We start from the raw sequence: 20373 nt of genomic DNA, 5'->3' as shown, positions 1-20373 counted from the left end.
GAGGCAGGAGGATAACTTGAAGCTAGGAATTTAAGGTTATATTACGCTATGATCAGGCCACTGTAGTCCAGCCAGGGTGACAGAGTAAGACCTTGTCTTAAAAAAAAGAAATGTGATATATTAAATTATTACTAAGTTAATACTTATCAAAGGAATGCAATTCGGGCAGATGAATTAAAAACTAATGAATTGTTTTCCTTGAATGCCTGTTGTGGACACTTGTAGCACTCTCTATATCAAGTAATAGTAATCCATTCAACAAATTCATCCCCAAATCCATGTACATCAATAATAATGCTCTTCCTTGGAGAGTTTTGACAGTAGTTATGCAGTTTTATTAATAATGTTCTTATAAAGATATGAGTTTCCTTAAGAAGATAATGCCAAAACTCCTGGTATTTTCCTTTATTCCTTTCTAAATTCCAGCCAGCCTTTAAGGCAAACTTCTAGTTTAGATCTTCTAGTCATAGATCTTAACCAATCCAATTAAAACTGAGTTATCCTGCTTCTAAACTCCTATGGTATAGAACATGTACTCCTTAATCACATGCAATCATATACACAGAAAAGCCCAGAAACGAACTTACAAACACTATAATATATAGGCAGAGTAAAGGATTGTATTGGCCTAGAGTAGGCAGTAAGCAGAGTAGATAAGATGGATGTTGACAACAGAGGATTCAGCAGTTGGAAAGGAATTGGAAGAACTCCAGTACTAAAATGCCTAAAGGTAATAATGATGGTGGCAAAAGTAGAATTTTATGCAAGAAGCCAAGGAGGGACTTGAATAAAGGAAAGGACAAAAACAGGAGTGCAGCTGAGGGCCGTGGAAGGGAAGAGAATGGGAAGTAACAGACATCTCATCTCATTTAGCCCTCCCACCAAAAGCTCATTGTTGTCAAATAACATCCTTAAGGTCACATAGCTAATACATAGAGGGATCTAATCTAATCCATTGCAACCCTGTTTTTATACATCTAGAGTAAAATTGGATTACAAAAGCCATAGGGAATAAGGCAAAAGGTAGAAGTCAAAACAGGACCAGGAACAAGGGTGAGATGCTGCTGAACTTCTGGCCCAGGATTTTTAAAATTTCTTTTGACCAGAAAGAGGGCTAGTTACAAAGTTAAAAAAGAGGAGAGGGCAATTTGAGCAATAAAGCTTGAAGAAAAATAGAGCAGGTGCCTAGTAGATACTAATTTGTTAACATTTATTGAACTATACCTTGGTCTCTCAATGACTTTATAAGTTCTTTTTATTGTGGTAAAATATATATAACATAAATTTACCATTTTAACCATTTTAAGTGTACAATTTAGTGGCAATAAGAATATTCACAATGTTGTGCAACTATTTACCACTATCTTATAGGTTCTTTTTTATATTATTTTCTATTCTTCATTGAGCTTAGCACAGTGCTTATGCACATAGAAAGTGCTCCTTAAATACATGGTTAATTTGCCTAGATACTATCATGTCCATGTGATGATAATGACAGGATGTGGTCACTCTGGTTATGTTCCCAGGTCATTCTGTACCTAAATGGAGCTTCTGTAAGTCGTTGGCCATGTGGTCATGAGAACTCAGTCACTCTGGGAATAATAATCAGGGGTTCTCCTTTGAGCTTTTGCTTAATAGCATTCTGTCTCATGTCCTTACTCAGATTATAATAAATAGGACATTTGTATAAAGCTATGGCTGTAGCCAGAATCTTCCTACACATATCTTCATTAGATTAGGGGTTAAGAGTTGCTTACATAACTTAAACATGTAACTATCAAATGGCCACAATCCCTTAATTTTCTTTTCATGTGCCTACCCCACTGAAAGGGAAATGTATTTGCCTTGAGTGAGAAAAACTTTGTACATGTTTAGTTTTTTTAAAATCAACTTTATTGAGGTATAATTTACAAACATTAAAACACATTTTAAGTGTACAGATTGATGACTTTTGGTAAATGTATATATTTATGTAACCATACCTGTATAGATTTAACAAACTGCATTAGATTCAGAGATTATTACAATAACTGAATAAATCTTGATCCTAAAAACAAAAGATATTTGGGGATTCATGTTCTATCGTTCCCTTCTATCAACGAATATATAATAGATTGTACATATATCTAATCCAGAGAATTCAAACATTTTGCTTCTTCTGACTTAGAGGGAAACAATTCAAACAATTTACTGCATACAATTTTAGATATTATATTTCAAGAAAATATCCATAAACTAGAAAATACGCAGAGTAAGTAGCCAGTACTGAAAAGCCTAGAAATCATATTGCAGGAGGAACACAAAAGAATCATGTATTCTTAAGAGTAGATGGTGGATGGGATAGAGTAAAGAAAGATATCAGTTTCAAAACCTTGAAAAACTTCTATATGGAAAAAAGACAAAACTTGTTCAGTATGTGGCTCTAGGGGGCAAAAGTACCAAAAAGAAGCTATTGTAGGGCTTAGTTTATATAACAAAGAACTTCTAAGAGTTACAGCCTCCCAATGGAATGGTTGAAGTATCAAGTGTCTCTTATAATTGTTCAAAAAGAAGCTAAAAGACCATTTATGTGAGAAACTGGGGCAAGAATAGAGCGATTGGGTTAGTTGGCCTCTTAAGTCCTTTCCCATTCCAATTCTTAGACTATGTGATCTAGGAACTTCTAATTTAAAACCAGATCTCAGGGAAACCATAACTCAAAGATGGACAAACCCAAAATCTTGGTTTGATCAAGAATAAACCTAGACAGATACATAAGTATAAACAGGCTTGTGCCTGTGTGGACATACATACATACATACATGCATACCTATAAACACACATACTCATATAACCTACCATCCCATAATTCCTGAGAAGAAAAAGTAAGAACAATTTAGAAAAATATTGATAGAACATCTATTCTATCATTCTCACCAAATCTATTTTCTGCTCCCTAATCTGTTAACAGTATCATCTGTACCTGATCTTTCTGAAGCACAGACTGGATTATATGATTCGAACCTGCTCAAAAATCTATATTGGCTCCTTAATGCCTACAAAGTAAAGTTCAAATTCTTTAGTATGGCATTCAATGCCATCACAATCTGACTCTCACCCTCCTTGTTTGCCCATGGTACCTCATACTTTGGTTATACTGTAGTACTTGTCATTCTGGAATGGGCCACACACTTGTCTATTCCATGTCTTTGTTCTCAAATGCACCCTCTTAATCCCACCTGTGGACATTTACTCATTTTTCAAGGCTCATGCAAATGCTGCCTACCTGTATTGAGCTATCTTTAATGCCTTCACCTCACAACCCCTTGGAATTAAATGCTTCTCCTTGGAGCTGATAATACCTTAATAACTTATTTTTGCACTCAGCCATCATACTTAAAAGCTCAGTTTTGGGGGTCCATGCCTATTGCCACTCACTGTAGAATCCCCAAAGCCAGAGGGCAGGCTTCATTTATTTCTATATCCAACCTTGTCAAACCCTTAACTCAGGGGTCCTCAAACTTTTTAAACAGGGGGCCAATCCACTGTCCCTTAGACCATTGGAGAGTGCGCATGGTGGACCTGGGATGAGTCAGCTGCTAAACAGGACAGGTAGTGGTGGCAAAAACACCCTGAGGGCCAGATAAATGTGCTAGGCAGCCCACATGTGGCCCTCAGGCCATAGTTTGAGGATACCTGCCTTAATGCCAAGCATCTAACACAGTGCCTTTTACATAACAAGTGCTCACCAAATGTTTATTAAATTGATCTAGAATTTGAGGAAAGTTAGACTTCTATCCACGGCTCAATACCAGTCTTAAAAATTATAACTTCTATTAAAATTCTAATCAAAAGCCTAGTGATTGATAAAAACCTCTCATTCTAATAATCTAACAATTATGAGCCAAAAATAGGCATATACTCACATTTACTAGGAGAGAGAAATCAGTGACCAGTTGGTTAAGTTCAATTAAGTCCTTAAAAAGAGAGAGAGAGAGAGGAAGTTACTTATTTTTATATCTCATACCTACCAAAAATAAAAAAATTTTTAACATACCGCTTCTAAGGTTTCCCATGATTCTGCAGCATTTTGATCTCGAGGAATTTCAGGCAATGCGGTTATCTGAGTCAGACTCTGAGAACTAGCTTCAGCTTCAGTAGTATGAAATGTTCCTGGATGAACATAGTCCCATGTTTAGAGTTTATTTGCTTTGTTATAAAGGAGACAGCATAAGTCAATTCCATAAAATAACTGTCATGTAAAATGCTTTACTAATTAAATTCAGGCTAAAAGTAAATTGATCACTCTATAAAAAACAGAATTATTTATCTATGGGCAGCTTTTCTCGCAAGTTAGTAAACACAAGTTTTTCTTTATCTACAAAGTCATCTAAAAAATGGCTACAAATACTATCTATCGAATCTGAATAACTAGGGCTAGATATGGAAGAAATATCCAAAAGAAAACTATTCTATTTGGCCAATGTCCAGTGAAAAGATACCCAGTATAAATAGGTTTCACACTTTTCATTGATAAATTCTTAAGTTTTTATTTGGCTATTCTAGTAATAAATATCAGATACAAAAGGTGTTGAAAGTAGAGCAGCATGGAGTGCTATGTAAGCATGGAAGAGAGGTATTTAACTTAGACTTGAAGAGGGTAGAGTGGTCAGAGAAGGTTCTGAAACTGAAGCCTGAGGATGGACAGAAATTACTATATAGGTGAACTAGGACAGGGGTAGAGGAGAAGCAAAGAGTTTTCAGGTCAGGGAGAACTATGTGTGCATAGGATATTTAGTATAGTTGACACATAGACTATCACAAGGAGAAAAGCAAAGATTGAGGCTGGAAATCTAAACAGATTATTCATGGCATTGTGAACTATTAAAGTTAAAGAATTTGGTCTTTCTCATAAGATCAATATGTTACTGTTTAAAAGAGTTATTGAGATTATTAGGAAGTTGCTATAATCATATTTTAGATTTAGAAAGGAAATTTCAATCACATCAATCTAGAAATCAAGGAGGGAGTTGAAAGGTGAGAAGATTAGAGAGTGAAAAACCAGTTGGGAGGCTTCCCAATATGTCCGGTGCAAAATAATGATGATCCATTTTAGGATAGTGACAGTTGAAATGGAAAGAAGAAATCTTAAGGTCTACTTTTTTCCTTTCACTTCAAGCTCAAAACACCCACCACTTACATTTTCTGAACACCCATTATGTATTATGTTAGGTACCAGTGACAAAAAAGTAAATAATACAGAGTATCTGCTCTCGAGGAATTTATATTCTAGAAGAAGCAGACATACAAAGAGACAATCATAAAACAATTGGAGAGTGCCTTGATATCCATCTATCTAGATAAACGGATATATAGAGTATTTTACAGGAGTTCAAAGCTGGTGGCATCTGATATGGCTTGATATTGTGTGCAGTTTATGGGAAGGCTTGCTAGAAAAGTTGATGTTACTAGGCAAAGAAGAGAGGAATATAAATTCTAGGTTGAAAAGCCGGCATGAACAAAGGCACTCAAGGAAGAAACAATGCAGCTAACTTAAAATCATCACTTTGGTGTTACCAAAGTGTGAAGTAAAAGATGCAGAGTTACAAGCATAAGATACTATAGATGGTTAGGAGGGACCTTTTAGACCAGTTAAAGACTTCAGACATTATCAGGCAAACAATGGAGGGCTGCTGAAGGGTTATAAGCAGGGAAATGACATGGTGACATGTGACACCTGATCTATTCCTAAAAATAAGCCATCATAACTCCAAATTCATATTCTCGCTCATTCAACCAAACCTGTATTTGAATGGTATTTTATAAAACTGCACTAGTATTTTACCTTCAAAGTTTATGAACACTTTATTTCTTAAGGAAAAATTTGTTTGAATTGTTTAAGAAGGGCATAAACTAATCTGTATGTTTATCAGAACCTATATTGTTCTTTTAATTTTAAATCTTGGCTAGGCATGGTGGCTCACACCCATAAGCCCAGCACTTTGGGAGGTCCATATGGGAAGATCACTTGAGGCCAGAAATTTGGGACCAGCCTGGGCAACGTGGTGAGACCCTGTCTCTACAAAAAAATTCTAAAAATTAGCTGGCCATGGTGGTGTGTGCCTGTAGTCCTATCTACTTGGGAGGCTGAGACAGGAGAATTACTTGAGCCCAGGAGTTCAAGGCTGCAATGAGCTGTGACTGCACCACTGCACTCCAGCCTGGACAACAGAGTAAGACATCATCTCTTAAAAAAATAAATTAATTAAAAAATAAATATCTGAATATATTTAACTTGATGAGTAAAAACATCAGATATACAGTTAAGTTTTATATTACAACATTATGGCAAATATTCAACATTTTAAAAGCTCTCAATGATTTTTACAAATGTTTAAAATAGTTATTTACCCTATACTCTAAGTTATTACCATAAAACTGTTTTCATTTTCATGTCAACCAAGACAAATTAATCTGTGACCTTTCTTCCATTTAATATTCCTTAATATACTTTAATTTCTTTAATATTATTATGAATAAAGATAACTTTATTATCATTAATAGACCAAGTATAAAGTAGAAATTTATAACCATGCCCACTCTAAAGATTTTTTTAAGTCATAATGTATGTACTATTAAAAGAGATTCAAATGAAGTATGTGAGGGTGTACAACAAAACAAAGAGAGATTATCATATATAAATTCTTTGTCTAAAAAATAAGGGATGAGAAATGTTTGACATTTTAAACAAACATAAAAGATTTCCCTCAGTAAACAATAAGACATGTTTAAGTCACTTACGTCTCACTAGAAACCAAACTGCGTATGTATCTTAGTTCAAATAGAGTTTAGAACAAAGAAGTCTGTTCTCTTCCATAGGAAACTCTGCTGTAAACTTACAACTCTGGACATCACTGATCAATCCAAAGCATGACTATCAATTAAGAAAGCAAATCTTTTAATTTCTACAACTTCCATAATTCATTTATTACAGCTTACATTAAAAATCACTACCTTAGTGATCGCCCTTTGACTTTGAACTTTTACAAACTGCTGTGGACATGACGAAGCAAAACACTAAGACAGATTATAGCTACAGGAAAAGAAGGCTAAAGAACTTTAGCCCGTCCACAGAAGTCCAAAACTGTAACTGTTTCATACTACATAATAATTTCAGATAGTTCCACCCCCATACAAACAGCTGTAAGCACATAGGGCAAGTAGAATAAAGTATGTATCATTTACCACTGTTTTTCAAACTCTAGAATTGGTTTTTAAACCTTATAATTGGCTATAAACTCAAAATTAAGATAGCTGGCTCACCTTAGTTGAAAAAATAAGCTAAACAACATGGATATAAGACTTTTTTTTTTTATATATATATCCAAATATTCTCTCCCTCTTTCTTTCTCCATACTTCATGGACAAAATGATTCTACCAAGAATTACATAACACAATATCTAAGAAAATTTTCACTACACTTTATTTACTATATTAGAAAAAATTTCATTATAAATCTAAATTAATTCAAAAGTATTTCTTACATTTTTTTCAAGTTCAGGCAGTTTTAAAAGTAGTAAAATTAATTTACTGATCATCTATATACACCTGTCTATCAAAGTAAAATAACTTCTAAGTCATGGCTTAACTTAGCTGCAAAGGAAGACTTTTAAGAAAATTAAAAGCAATAGAAAATACATCTTCTGAAACATATAATATAAAACTATCTACATGTTTCACAAAACTGTTCAGTACATGTATATACCTGTGATAAAAATCTAATATTTCATCAATTCAACATGCTGCTCTGAAGTTCCCAGCAGTTTTAAGATTGGATTCTTTTCTTTTGTGAATATTTGTTTAAAATGTAATAAGATTCTGTTCCTATTGGGCTGCTGAAGTGTGTGTCCTGGGAGTAAAGAAAGACAAAGATGGAGAGAAGCACAGATTTCACTCTGTATGACTTGAATCACCTTTCTAAATACAAATCTGATTTGTAGGCTCATCACTTTTCTTGGTGGGAAGCAATATGCTACAAATGAAACCATACACAGGTGAGACAGAAGGGAGTTTCTCAGATCAAACAAGATTGGCAAAGATTTGCTTTAGGAACTCTCAGAATTTGAACAAAAGAAACAGCAAAATCATCACAGCTTCCCCATAAACTTAATAAGCTTCTTTCATTCTCCGGAAAACATAAAACATCCTATTCTACTTGTTATTTCTATCTGTAAATGAAAAACTATTTTTGTATTTTTGATCTCACTCATGGAAATGTAGTAACATTGCTCCTGAATCTCTGCTGATGTTTTCAACCAATTTATTCAGAATCTGATTGAACTAAAGGAAAAAGTATTTTAAGGCACTTAACTTCTATGCAAATAAAATGCATTTTTTGTATAGGCTGTTCCTACTATATTGAGTATCTAAAGGAAAAATAAGGAAAAACCAGAGAGCATGAGATAAAAACATGTAGAATGACAAATAAGAGTCTACAGCTAGACCACCACATACAGAACAAACCCAATTCCTACCCCACTATTATGTAAATTATTTACTTGCTTTCTTTTCATTTTCTTTCCTATCCTTTGGGTTGTTAATAATATTTCCAGATTTAAGGCAATACAGTAGAAATTCTTACACTTGGTGAAATACTCAGGCACTTGCTGAGACAGTAATTTTTTAAAGGCTTTAAGTTGGCAATTTTTCATAGTCAAAGCACAATGTAACTAGCAGATTATTCAGAATTTGAAATTCTACATACTGTTTTAGGTTTATCTGAGGTATATGACTTTATAAATAGAATGACTGTCTTAATGAAATCAGCACTAGTTTCGGAGATTTAATTTTGTGCTTTTTCTCCCAGGTCTTTAGCCTATTCAGTGTTCCATGAATTGAGAAGTTTGAGAATTAAGAGAGTTGGAAAATGAATTTCAATTGCTATTTCTTCTCCCTCATCTTCTGGCTCTATTCCAGTCTTTTTCAGTCTTTTTCCATACACAGGCTTTCTCCAATTCAGTCAACCTTTCTTTTCTTTCTTTTGTTTATACTAGTCAGCTTCCTATGGAGAAAGTTAATTGCCAGTAAACTGGGTAAACTGCCTACTTCTTATAATCACCCCATTCCTCTGATGATATATAAACCCAAATTTGTAGAGTCCAAACAGTTCTACTGGTAGAAACACAAATAATGCAATAATAAAATGCAAATTAAAGCAAGTATTAGAATATTATTATATTATGAGAAAACGCTTGAATACAACTCAAAATTTTTGTTTGACAGGGAATTACTGGTCATGGGCAATTCAAAGCAAAATAGCAAAAGAGACTGATGCCAGCTACTCTTTCAAGAAAATGCAGCTTATCTTCACTGTTATCAGAGCCATCACAACTGTCACAATGTCTGGGTACATAAGATGTTCCCTTAATCACACAGAACTAGAAAGCCCAGTTTCTCTACATATGCACATTAAGCTTCAGTTTGCACTGAGAGATAAGAACAGCCTTCAACCTCGCCAATAAGCTAGTGATAACTATAGATGAACAGAATAATGAAAACAATAACTACAAACTCTCACAAAGCTTTCTTTCCAAATATTCTTCAACCAAGGGTTGAGTGCTAACATTTCCTTCTCCTCAAAAGATTTTAGGTACTGATTATCCACAGAGTAAAGTGACTGCAGCACATCTGAAATTACAAAATCGTCTCTAAAAAGATACTTACTTATATTTATAAAACATTTATGAGTGGTCAACTATGTGCCAAGTATTATGCTAGCTACTAAGGATACCACAGAAGCAAGATTATCCAGAAACTCTTTTAATACTGGCCTAAATGTTTCTTCCAATATTTTTTTTTATTTCCTTGTAAATTATTGCATCATTAGCACTGAAAATTAAAAATTAAAAATAATCTGGCTTTGGAGATTGAGAGTGGTACAGGAGTGCCCTAGGTAAATAAAAAGAGAAAAACTGGGTAGGTATTAATATATCATCGCTAAGATTCTGTTATAATTTGTAATTTATTGATATCCCACCTTTTCCATAAGGACTAAAGGCAGCTTAGAAAGATTTACAAAATGTAACAAGATAAATTAAAAATAAAAGAGAAACACCAAAACAGAAAAGGAAAACAAGGGTAGCAGTTATAAAATAAAGCTAGGATAGTTAAAAAATTTGACTTTTGGTGGTTAAAAAATTTGACTTTATACTTTCTAGTAGACACCTCAGGTAGGGAAACTTTATCAATTATTCTATTCAATACCCATAAGACAAAGAAAGACCAACTACTTTGAAGTACTACTATGTATTAAGCTAAGAACTTTTTCAGGATTAAAGATATTATTATATTGTGATCAACAATTATCAATTATATCCTTAGAAGAGACATAATGACAAGTTTCACAGGGCTGTTTCTTAGAAGTTAACTTCATGACCCCCACCACAGATTTTTTAATGTTGTCAGTTATTCAGATAACTGGGCTGGGAGAAAGATCTAACATCTCTAATGAAAACCAAAATGCTTAAGAAAAAAGGCATGAAAGAATAGGTCACCCCTGCACCTGGAAAGGAGTGAAGAAAACTCTGTAGACAAGAATGACATTTTCCTTAGGAAACATTTAAAAATTTCTTTTCAATACATAAACAAATGGGTGTTTGAAGCTCTGAAGTTTTATTCCAGACAGCACAGCCTCAAAATTTTTATTCTACAAAATGTCCAGTACACATTTCCAGGTACAGTCAAGGTCCAAGGACACGGCATATTGGGAGAGCAGGAGATCTCTGAAAATCTCCAGATAATCTGTAATATCTACCCAATGAGGTCAGATTTAATTAACTGCATTACTATGATCAAGAATAAGAATTAGTATAATACATTACCACCAACAGTCATGGATCTGGTCAAAGAAGGCTGTAATAAAGTTTCTTCATCATTAAACTGTTTCTTAAGTTCTTCTACAGATTCCAAATGGAGTTGGAGAAATTTTGCTATTGCTGTTGAGGCTTCTTCTTTAACAGGATCTATCATTCTCTTCAGAAGTACTAGGTCATCCTGTTGGACTTTCAAACAAAGTTTCTCCATTTCTCGGATATTGGAGCGCAGTTGCTATAAAGGAAAAAAAATATCAATGCCTCCATCTCTTACTATAAAATAGCTTTCTTTTCAGAAGTAATTTGTTATAATGGTTGTGAATGGAAATGATTACAAATATTCTCTACAATAAAAAGTGCAGCATAATACTTTTCTATTTTTCATATCTCTAGCTGGCCAAATCCAATATCTTTAGAACCCACATCCTCATACTTTGAATTTATTTAGCATTTTTTCCTTCATTAAATGTAATTATTACAAAGGTAACAAATGTTCTTCATAATAAATCAAATACTTCAGGAAAAAAATGATTTTCCCACTTCAGCAATCCCACATCCTCTCTTAACCCAATCTTCCACATATTTCTCATGGCTCATGCACACAACTAACATATATAGGCTTTCTTTTTTGTTATACAAAAATGGATTACATTATGTACAATAATCTATAATTTGCCATCACACAGCTTAATTTAACAATATCATCATGGACATCACTCCTGCTCAGTGGTTATATCACATTCCATAGTACAGATATAGTATAATTTATTTAATAAATATATACATTTTTAGCATATATTAATATATATTTATTTAGTTACTCCTCCAGTGAGCAACTGTTATTCATGTTGTTTCCAGTTTTTAGTTATTATAAACTAAGAGATAAATATCCTTACATATAAATCCTAATATATTATATTAGCACTATAGAATATACTAATATATTATTTTTTCTAGGAATGATTCCCAGAAGCAAGAATATTTAAATGGTAATATACTTTTTATTTCAATAGCTATTATTGATTTTTTCCCCAAAGGGGTACAATTCACACTACCACCAAAATGTGAGTGCCTAATTGAGTGTCAGATGGATTCACAGCCAAATTTTATCAGACTTACAAAGAACGGGTACCTATACTGCAAAAATTATTCCATAGCATTGAGAAGGAGAATAACTGCACATTATCTTGTTTGATAGTATTGTTTTGATGAAACTTGGTAAGCTGATTCTAAAATGTTTATGAAAATGCATAGGGCTGAGACTAGCCAAATCACTTTTGAGGAAGAAGGTAGGAGAACTTCCTCTATTAGATATCAAGACTGATTATAAAGCCACAGTAACTAAACCAGTATGGTGCTTATGCAAGAATAGACAAATATACAATGAAATAGCCCAGAAACAACCAAAACATATATGTACCTGATTTGTAACAAAGGTGACACTACAGAGCAATGCTGGGAAAAAATGATGTTTCCAAAACATTATGCTTGGTAACATTTGGGTAAGCACAGAGGCTTTATTTTTTTCTTTTCTTTTTTTTTTTTTTTCTTACTCGTACCACCTCTATGGAAAGCACAGAGGCTTTAAACAGTAAGATTAACACATTTGATATAACTTATATAAAACACCGCACCCACCAAGTTGAGAATATACATGTAAAAAAACACACATAACAAACATTTACAAAAATTGATTATATTCTGAGACTTAAAGCAATTTCTAACAAATTTAAAAAATATTGCCATGTATTCTGATCATAATAAAATTAAACTTGAAATCATTAATGAAAATATATCTACAAACACTTCACATCTAGAAATGAAGAAAGACATTTTTCTAAATAACCCATAGGTCAAGGAAGAAATCAAAATGGAAATTGAAAATGCTTTATGGGAAAAAAATAAAACTGGATACACCTTCTCATGCTATACATAATAATCAACCAGACAGATTGTAGAGTTACATGGCAAAGGCAAAACAATGGCACTCACATAAGAGAATATCTTCATGACATTGGGGATAGGAAAGATCTCTCAAACATGGACAAAAGTCATCAACCAACCCATAGAAATGTAAGCAAAAACTTTAAATGGGGACTTCTCACAAACAAAGAGTTACTCAATCTCACTAATAATCAGGTAAATGTAAATTAAAACCACAGTTACCCACTAGAACAGTTAAAATTAAAATGTGACAATACTAAATATAGTATTAGTATTTCTGGGATGTATTGCCCAGGAACTTGCAATCACTGCTGGATGGAGTGTAAAGTTAGTACAACTATTTTAGAAAATACTTTGGATTACTGACTAAAGTTGAACAAGTATGCCCAATGAATGACCAATTCTTGTCTAGGAATATATACTTAAAAGAAATTATGTACATGTGTACCAGTAAAAAAAAAGAAGAAGAAGAATGTTAACAGCATTCATAATAAAAACTGAAAACAACTCAAAAATGTCCATCAACAGAATAAGTGGATACACTATGGTATACCCATTCAGTGGACACATATAGCAATCAAAATGGATGAACTATTGTTCATCCATTTTGATGATGGCAAAAATAGAAGTAAATCTCAAGCCAGATACAAAAAATATCATGTTTAATTCAATTTATATAATGTTCAAAAACAGGCTAAATTAAACTATAGTCTCAAGAACACACTTCGGTAATAAAACTATTCAGAAAAAGTAGCAAGTATTTAACATGTAAATCAAGATAATGATTGCTTTTGCAGGTGAAAAGATGTTTGTATTTGGGAAGAGCCTATGGATGCCTTCTAAGATACTGGCAACCATCTATTTTTCTTTTCTTTTCTTTCTTTCTTTTTTTTTTTGTTTTTTTGTTTTTTTGAGACAGAGTCTCACTCTGTTGCCCCAGCTAGAATGCACTGGCATCATCATAGCTCACTGCAACCTCAAACTCCTGGGCTGACATGATCCGCCTGCCTCAGCCTCCCAAGTAGCTGGGACTATAGGTATGTGCTACCACGCCTGGCTAATTTTTTCTATTTTTAGTAGAGACAGGGTCTTCCTCTTACTCAGGCTGGTCTTGAACTCCTGAGCTCAAGTAATCCTCTCGCCTCAGCCTTCCAGAGTCCTAGCTTATTCCAAAGTCCTAGCTTATTTCTTGATCTAAGTAGTGGTACATGAAAATTCATAGTATAATAATTTATTTAGGTATGTATTTATGTTTTACAGATTTTATAGTATATATGTCATATTTTATAGTAAAAATTTTAATAATACTTTTAGGAAAGAACATTATATTGACCTGTAAGGTCAATTAACCTAAAATAGTAATAAAGTTGAAATCATTTGAATAGGGGTAAAGTTGAGTAGAGATCTTTTCATGGCAGTATATTAGGTATTACCTTGCTGGAAAAAGGATACTAATTCATTTATTCAACTGAACTGTAAAGTTTATAAGAAGAGGGGCCATGTCTAATTTCTTCGCCATTATATCCTCAAGGCCTATCTGGTTCCTGGTATACAGTATGATTTAATTAATATGGTAAATGAATGAATGTTTTCTTAATATTTTCCACAAAGTGGCAAAGTAGCAGTCCAACAGCAACAGGAAACTCCAACTATAAAGAAATCTAGAATTCTTCTCTAGGAAAGCATAATATAAGTCACTATCATATGTAATATTTCATCTTTATTAAGTGGAAGAAACAATGAAAGGAACTACTCCTTTGGAATTCTGACATACAAGCATAAATCAGTGAAGTGGAAATGAAATCCAGGAGAAAGTAATCATGCCATCTTGAAGTTCATAATAGAAAAAGAAATATTAGGCTTAATGATCCTTTAGGGAAGTGAATTTTATCAAGTTTAAAGAAAAAGTTGTATGATGCCATAGCAGAAATCATATTATTATAAGAAGATTTTTTTGAAAAAGTGTTATAGTTTCTAAAAAGTAAAATTCGAACATTATAAAAACAAGTTAATCTGGCTGGGCTAGGTGGCTAATGCCTGTAATCCTAGCACTCTGGGAGGCTGAGGCAGGAGGATCATTTGAGCTGAGAAGTTCAAGACCAGCCTAAACAGCACAGCAAGACCCCATCTCTACTAAAAATAGAAAAAAATAGCTGGGTGTAGTGGCACACACCTGTCGTCCCAGCTACTTGGGAGGCTGAGGCAGGAGGATCACTTGAGCCTAGGAGTTTGAGGTTGCTATGAGCTAGGCTGATGCCATGGCACTCTAGCCCAGGTAACAGAGTGAGACTCTGTCCCCCCCCCAAAAAAAAAGTTAATCTGATAAGAAAGAAAAGAAAGTGGCATCTAAAGAAACCAATATGGTTGTGTAAGGTGTGCTATGATAAGTTAAGAATTTTAAGAGACTTGAAACAAGGAGAATCTTGTAAGTAAAATAGGAGCCCAGAATGAGCGGAGGCTGGTGAAAAATGTTAAGAACAATAAAAAGGATTTAAAAAATACATGCAGAGTAAGAACAAGAAAGAAGGGTCAGGCCTACTGCTTAGGGCAGATGGTATAATGTTAACAGATGATGCAGAGAAAGCAGAACTACTTAACTCCTATTTTGCTTTTAAATCTCTATTAAGAAGAAATATTCAAAATTAAAAGGGGCTTAAGAAACATGTTCAAAGGAAATTTGAAATGTTTCTTACTGTAAAGGTTTAGGTAGGCTTCATGAAGCAGGGGAAATTTGTACTGTCTCTGAAAAATAATACCAGAAAAATAGAATATAGTAAATAGAAAGAATAGATTGGGAAAAGACAGAGGTAGGGTAGAAGCCTTTAAATACTATATTTCATCAATTATAGAACACAATATCTTTTATTTTAACATCTCTAAAATTGGAAAGTATCTTAAAATGATGGTAAAAAATTATCATGCCATAGTTAACTGACAGTACTTTTTCTTTCTTAGAGGTATACAAAATAAGGGTGTGTCTAACAATTGATAGTGTCTTCGATTTAATTTCCTCTCTGAGGTTCTGTAGAACTTATGCCAATCAGAGTTGAGGTCAAGGATCCTAAATTCTATTAATCAGCTCATTAAAATGTTAAGGCAAAATTTAAGTTATAAATTCCTCTAAAGCTCACAATAATATAAAACAATTTGCATTCTAATAGCATTCGCTTTGGAATCTACTCTTCCATCTTCCATTCTCTACCTGGAACTTCTCCTTAATCTTGTCTCAACTCTATTATACTTGCTTCTCTACTCTCTTCTTCATTCCTTCTCTTTTCTATTGCTTCTTCCTTTTAAATCTCTCCTATTTTTTTTTTAAATTGAAAGTCGATAGCTAAAGTGTTCTGTATTTCTCCTAGTAAAATTATAAAAGTCACATTTTACTTCTACGAATTCCATGAGTGATTTTTGTGTATCTGTGCTATTTACAAAACTGGGATAGATTCTTTACCAAGCCTTATCTTTCTAAATGTGGTCTGCAATCTAGTGAATCAGAATCTCTAAGGTGAGTCCCAGAAATCTGTATTCTCAACAAGTTCTGCATCATCACTGCTATGGAGAAAAAGCTAGGTTTATCAGGTTTCTGTGAAAGCCAAGTTAATGTTCTTTAGTGAATTATTACAGTAGTAACAATTGCCAACTCTTTCACTTATTTTCAAAATTTGATCACAAAACTGTTCTTAATGCTAATGTTTCCTTATCCCAGGAATTGAGTCTAGTCTACTCATAGTTTCAGAACATAATAATAAATGACTAAAACTTCTTTACAAAGTAAGCAAGAGTTTGCACTGGAGAGGAGAGAGCAGCAGAGAGAGAGAACCTGGAGATACGTAGAGCGGTAATTGATACATCAGTATTTAGAGGTCACTAAATATCAATATTCAGCAGAGAACACTTGATCAGAACCTTTATGTGAGGAAACTAGCCAAAGCTGGACAAAGAACCATCTTAAAAAATTAGAGGGAACAGGGCCCAGCAGTCACTCAAAGTTGGAAACAGTGGCTGCACCCACCAGCTAAACTGGAAAACACTCTTAATTCACAGAGCATTGGGTAAAGCACTCAAAAAGGTTTGCTCCAGTAATGAGGAATAATTAGCTACAGACTGAGGACTGCTCCAGTGAAGGCTAATGAAGCATAAAAGTAAGACCTAAAGTAGCAGACACCACCCTTTTTAACACCAGGGACCAGTTTTGTGGAAGACAATTTTTCCAGGGACCAGTGGGAGAAGACAGGTTTGGGATGATTAGAGTGCATTACATTTATTGTGCACTTTATTTCTGTTATTGTTGCACTGTAATATGCAATAATTATACAAATAATTACACAATATGAATAATTATACAACTCACCGTAATACATACTCTGTGAGAGCCCTGAGCTTGTTTTGCTGCAACTAGATGGTCCCATATGGGAGTGATGAGAGACAGTGACACTCGAAATGTGTTGCTTATGTCAAGTCTACTCTGTAATCTAGTTTTGGTTGCTGTCACTGCAGAAAACCCTGCTTCACAAAGATGGGATGTTGGAAATGGAAGCAGGCTCTTCAGTGTTTTTGTGGCAACCTCAGGATATTCTGCCTTGACTTTAGTCCAGAACATATGGAGATATGAAGTTTTCTCAAACATACTTTTAAGGCCACTGTCATTTGCAATCTCAAGCAGTTGATCCTCTTCTTGCATAGACAAAGTCGATTCACCTTGGCTTATTCACAAATGGGTCATGGATCCATTCCTTCCCAGTATGGGGGTCTTCTGTGGTTGGGAAATAATGCTCAAACTCTTATGAAAGCTGAAAGAGGGGATCATGCACCAGTTGGGAGAAAGTTGGCCCTGGCTCAGTCTCTTTAAAAATCTCTGCTAATGTTTGAAACATGTCAAAAAATCCCAATGATCACTTGTCGCCCCCATAATTCCAGTTTGGCTTTGAATACAGCCACTTTATTTGCCGATTTGACACACTTGTCATTCTCCCCTGAAGTGACAGATTGAGTTTGTTGAGCAGGTTGAATATGTCACACAAGTAAGCAAGCTTTGCAATCCATTCTGTGTCACTGAAATGTGCTGCCAGTGGTGAATGTTTTTCTAAAAAATATCTCTGGAATAACTCTTGTAATTCTAACTTTGGCCAATGATCTACCTTTAGAAAGCCATCTCACTTCTGTGTATAAGAGAAGACATGTATGCTCTGTGTCCATCTCCTCACAGAGCTGCACGAATAGATGTGAGTTAAGGGCATGTACTTTAATGTGGTTGATAATTTTAATCACATCCTGCAAAATGTTGTTTAGTTCAGGTGGCATTTTCAGCTAGCCAGCACTTCTCTATGGATGACATAGTGGGTAGACATACATTCAGAAGTGAACTCCTTGACTCGAGTAGTGAACCAGAAAGCTGTCCAGTAATGGCAGCCACTCTGTCAGTGCATGTACAGACACAAAATGACCAATTCAGTTTTCCTGATATGTAATTATTCAAAGACTTGAATAGTTCTGCAGCTGTGGTGTTGGTTGGCAACAAAAGTACACACAGCATATTTTCATGCACATTTTCCTGAAAATATATCACACAAAAACAAGCATTATTGCGTTCTTGTCAACATTGATAGACTGGTCAACCTGGAGTGCATACCACAGTGACTCATTAATCCTCTCTAACAATTGTGCCTCAATAGCCTCTGCTATTTCATCAATTCATCTAGTTATGGTGCTAGCTGAAAAAGGAACACATGCCACCTTTTGAACTATAGCCTCTCCTGAAAGTTTAAAGCAAATGTCCTAAGCAACATGCAGGATCAACTCTTCACCAATAGTAAATAGCATCTTAGCTTTAGAAATGCGGTTAGCCATAAAGAATGATGCTCTCAGTGCAGACACATTTGATGAACTGGTGGTCTTCAATAATTTGTTGAATAGCCAATTACCACATCTTATACAAAGTGGGCTTGGAGAATGTGAATCACCTGTTGCAATGAACCTGTAATTTAAGTAGGACTCTTGATAATTTCTTTTAAATGCAGCTTTCATTTCGTTGGCAGTCTAAGAGTCTTCTGCTGTCTCAGCATTGGGTCTTTCCCCCTATTCAAAGATGCTCTTCAGCAATGTTTGTTTTTTACTCATTTTTGCTAGGGTTAGCTTGTAGACGTACCAAAACTCTGAGACAAGTGCGAAGTGTGGGAAAGAGGTGCAGACAGACGTGATAAATAAAATAATGGGTGGGCCATATGCAGACTAAAATAAGTATTGGATTCTGACTTAAAGCCTGCCACTAGATGCAGCTATACAATTGAAGTACATTAACTCACTTGCCACTATAAAGCCTGCCACCAGATGCAGCTTAATTGTCACTTGCCACTTACTGATAGGGTTTTGATATGAGTCTGCAAGGAACTGACTTATTATGGTCACTGTGTAGTCAAACCTCTCTGTGAATGATAATCATATTTGCAACTGCTCCCCAGAGCTAGCATCACTGCCTCAGCTCCACCTCAGATCATCAGGCATTAGATTCTCATAAGAACACAACTTAGATCCCTCACATGCACAGATTGTGGTGACGGTCTCATAGTATATACATATGTCAAAACTCAGATTATAAACTTTAAATATGTGCACATTATTGTATATCAATTATACTTCAAGAAATCTGTTAAGAAAAAAGCAGAAGGAAAAATGCAAAACAAGATTATTTATATGTAGCTATATGAACAGATATGGTAATACCTAAATCAGGGGCAAAGATTTCTTTGGTAGGAGCAAGGGAAATAGAAACAAGGAAGGGTTAACAAGGGAGCTTTGTTGGTATTTGTAAAGTTTTCTTCAAAAAGAGAAAAGGAAACAATTGAGGCAAAATCTTAAGATTTCACTTATTTCAGTTGAGTGATGAGTATATAGTGTTTGTTATATTATTTTTATTATTTTCTACATTTTTGTATATTTGAAGTGTGTGTGTGTGTATGTGTGTGTGTGTGTGTGTGTGTGTCTGTATAACTTTTCAAAAAGGTACTTCAGTGTTAAGGTTGATATTAGGGTAGTTCTTTATTCCTATCAAGCTTGTAAGTTCAAAATCATTTACTAAGGCCACAAAGAAAGTAAGTAAAAATCTAATATATTAAGCCCCTAACATTCTATACAAAATTATCTGTATATGTGTGTATCTGAATTTTTAAAAAAATTAGGCCCATAGTATCCTATTATACTAGCCACCTAACTGGTACTCTTGGTTCCATCCATGCCCCCTTAAAAGTCATCCTTTTTATAACAGTCAAGTGATATTTTTTAAAAGTCATAGCAGTTCATTATCTGCTCAGAACCATCCAAGAGCTCTCTACTCAACTCTGAGTTACCACATCCTGCAAGGCCCTCCATGACCTGAGCCAGCTCATACCTCTGACTTCATCTCCCACACTCTCCTTGCTCACACCAGCCATACTGACCTTCATACTATTCCTTGAATATGTTAAGTCTCCTTTCACCTCTGAGTCTTCACACTTGATCTTCCCTCTGCCTGGAAAACCCTATTCCCTGTGGTTTATGCTTTCACTTCCTTCAGAAGCCTCCAAAACCCACCATTTACTTAAC

General features: G+C 34.5%; 1 protein-coding gene across 2 annotated transcripts in view; it reads right to left on the bottom strand.

The window, feature by feature from the left end:
* STX17 (syntaxin 17) overlaps positions 1 to 20373 on the bottom strand; it is a 54566-nt gene that overhangs the window by 11489 nt on the left and 22704 nt on the right. For both annotated transcript variants that reach the window (XM_012768997.2, XM_012768998.2), the window contains exons 4-6: positions 10861 to 11086; positions 4037 to 4152; positions 3906 to 3956 (exon numbers count right to left, since the gene is read on the bottom strand). In XM_012768997.2, the coding sequence (XP_012624451.2) occupies positions 3906 to 3956; positions 4037 to 4152; positions 10861 to 11086 (393 nt within the window). The remainder of the gene's footprint in view (positions 1 to 3905; positions 3957 to 4036; positions 4153 to 10860; positions 11087 to 20373) is intronic.

This window comes from Microcebus murinus, chromosome 12, assembly GCF_040939455.1.
Source record: "Microcebus murinus isolate Inina chromosome 12, M.murinus_Inina_mat1.0, whole genome shotgun sequence".
NCBI lineage: Eukaryota > Metazoa > Chordata > Mammalia > Primates > Cheirogaleidae > Microcebus > Microcebus murinus.
Note: the sequence above shows the minus strand (reverse complement) of the source record. Positions and strands in the feature narration are given on the sequence as shown.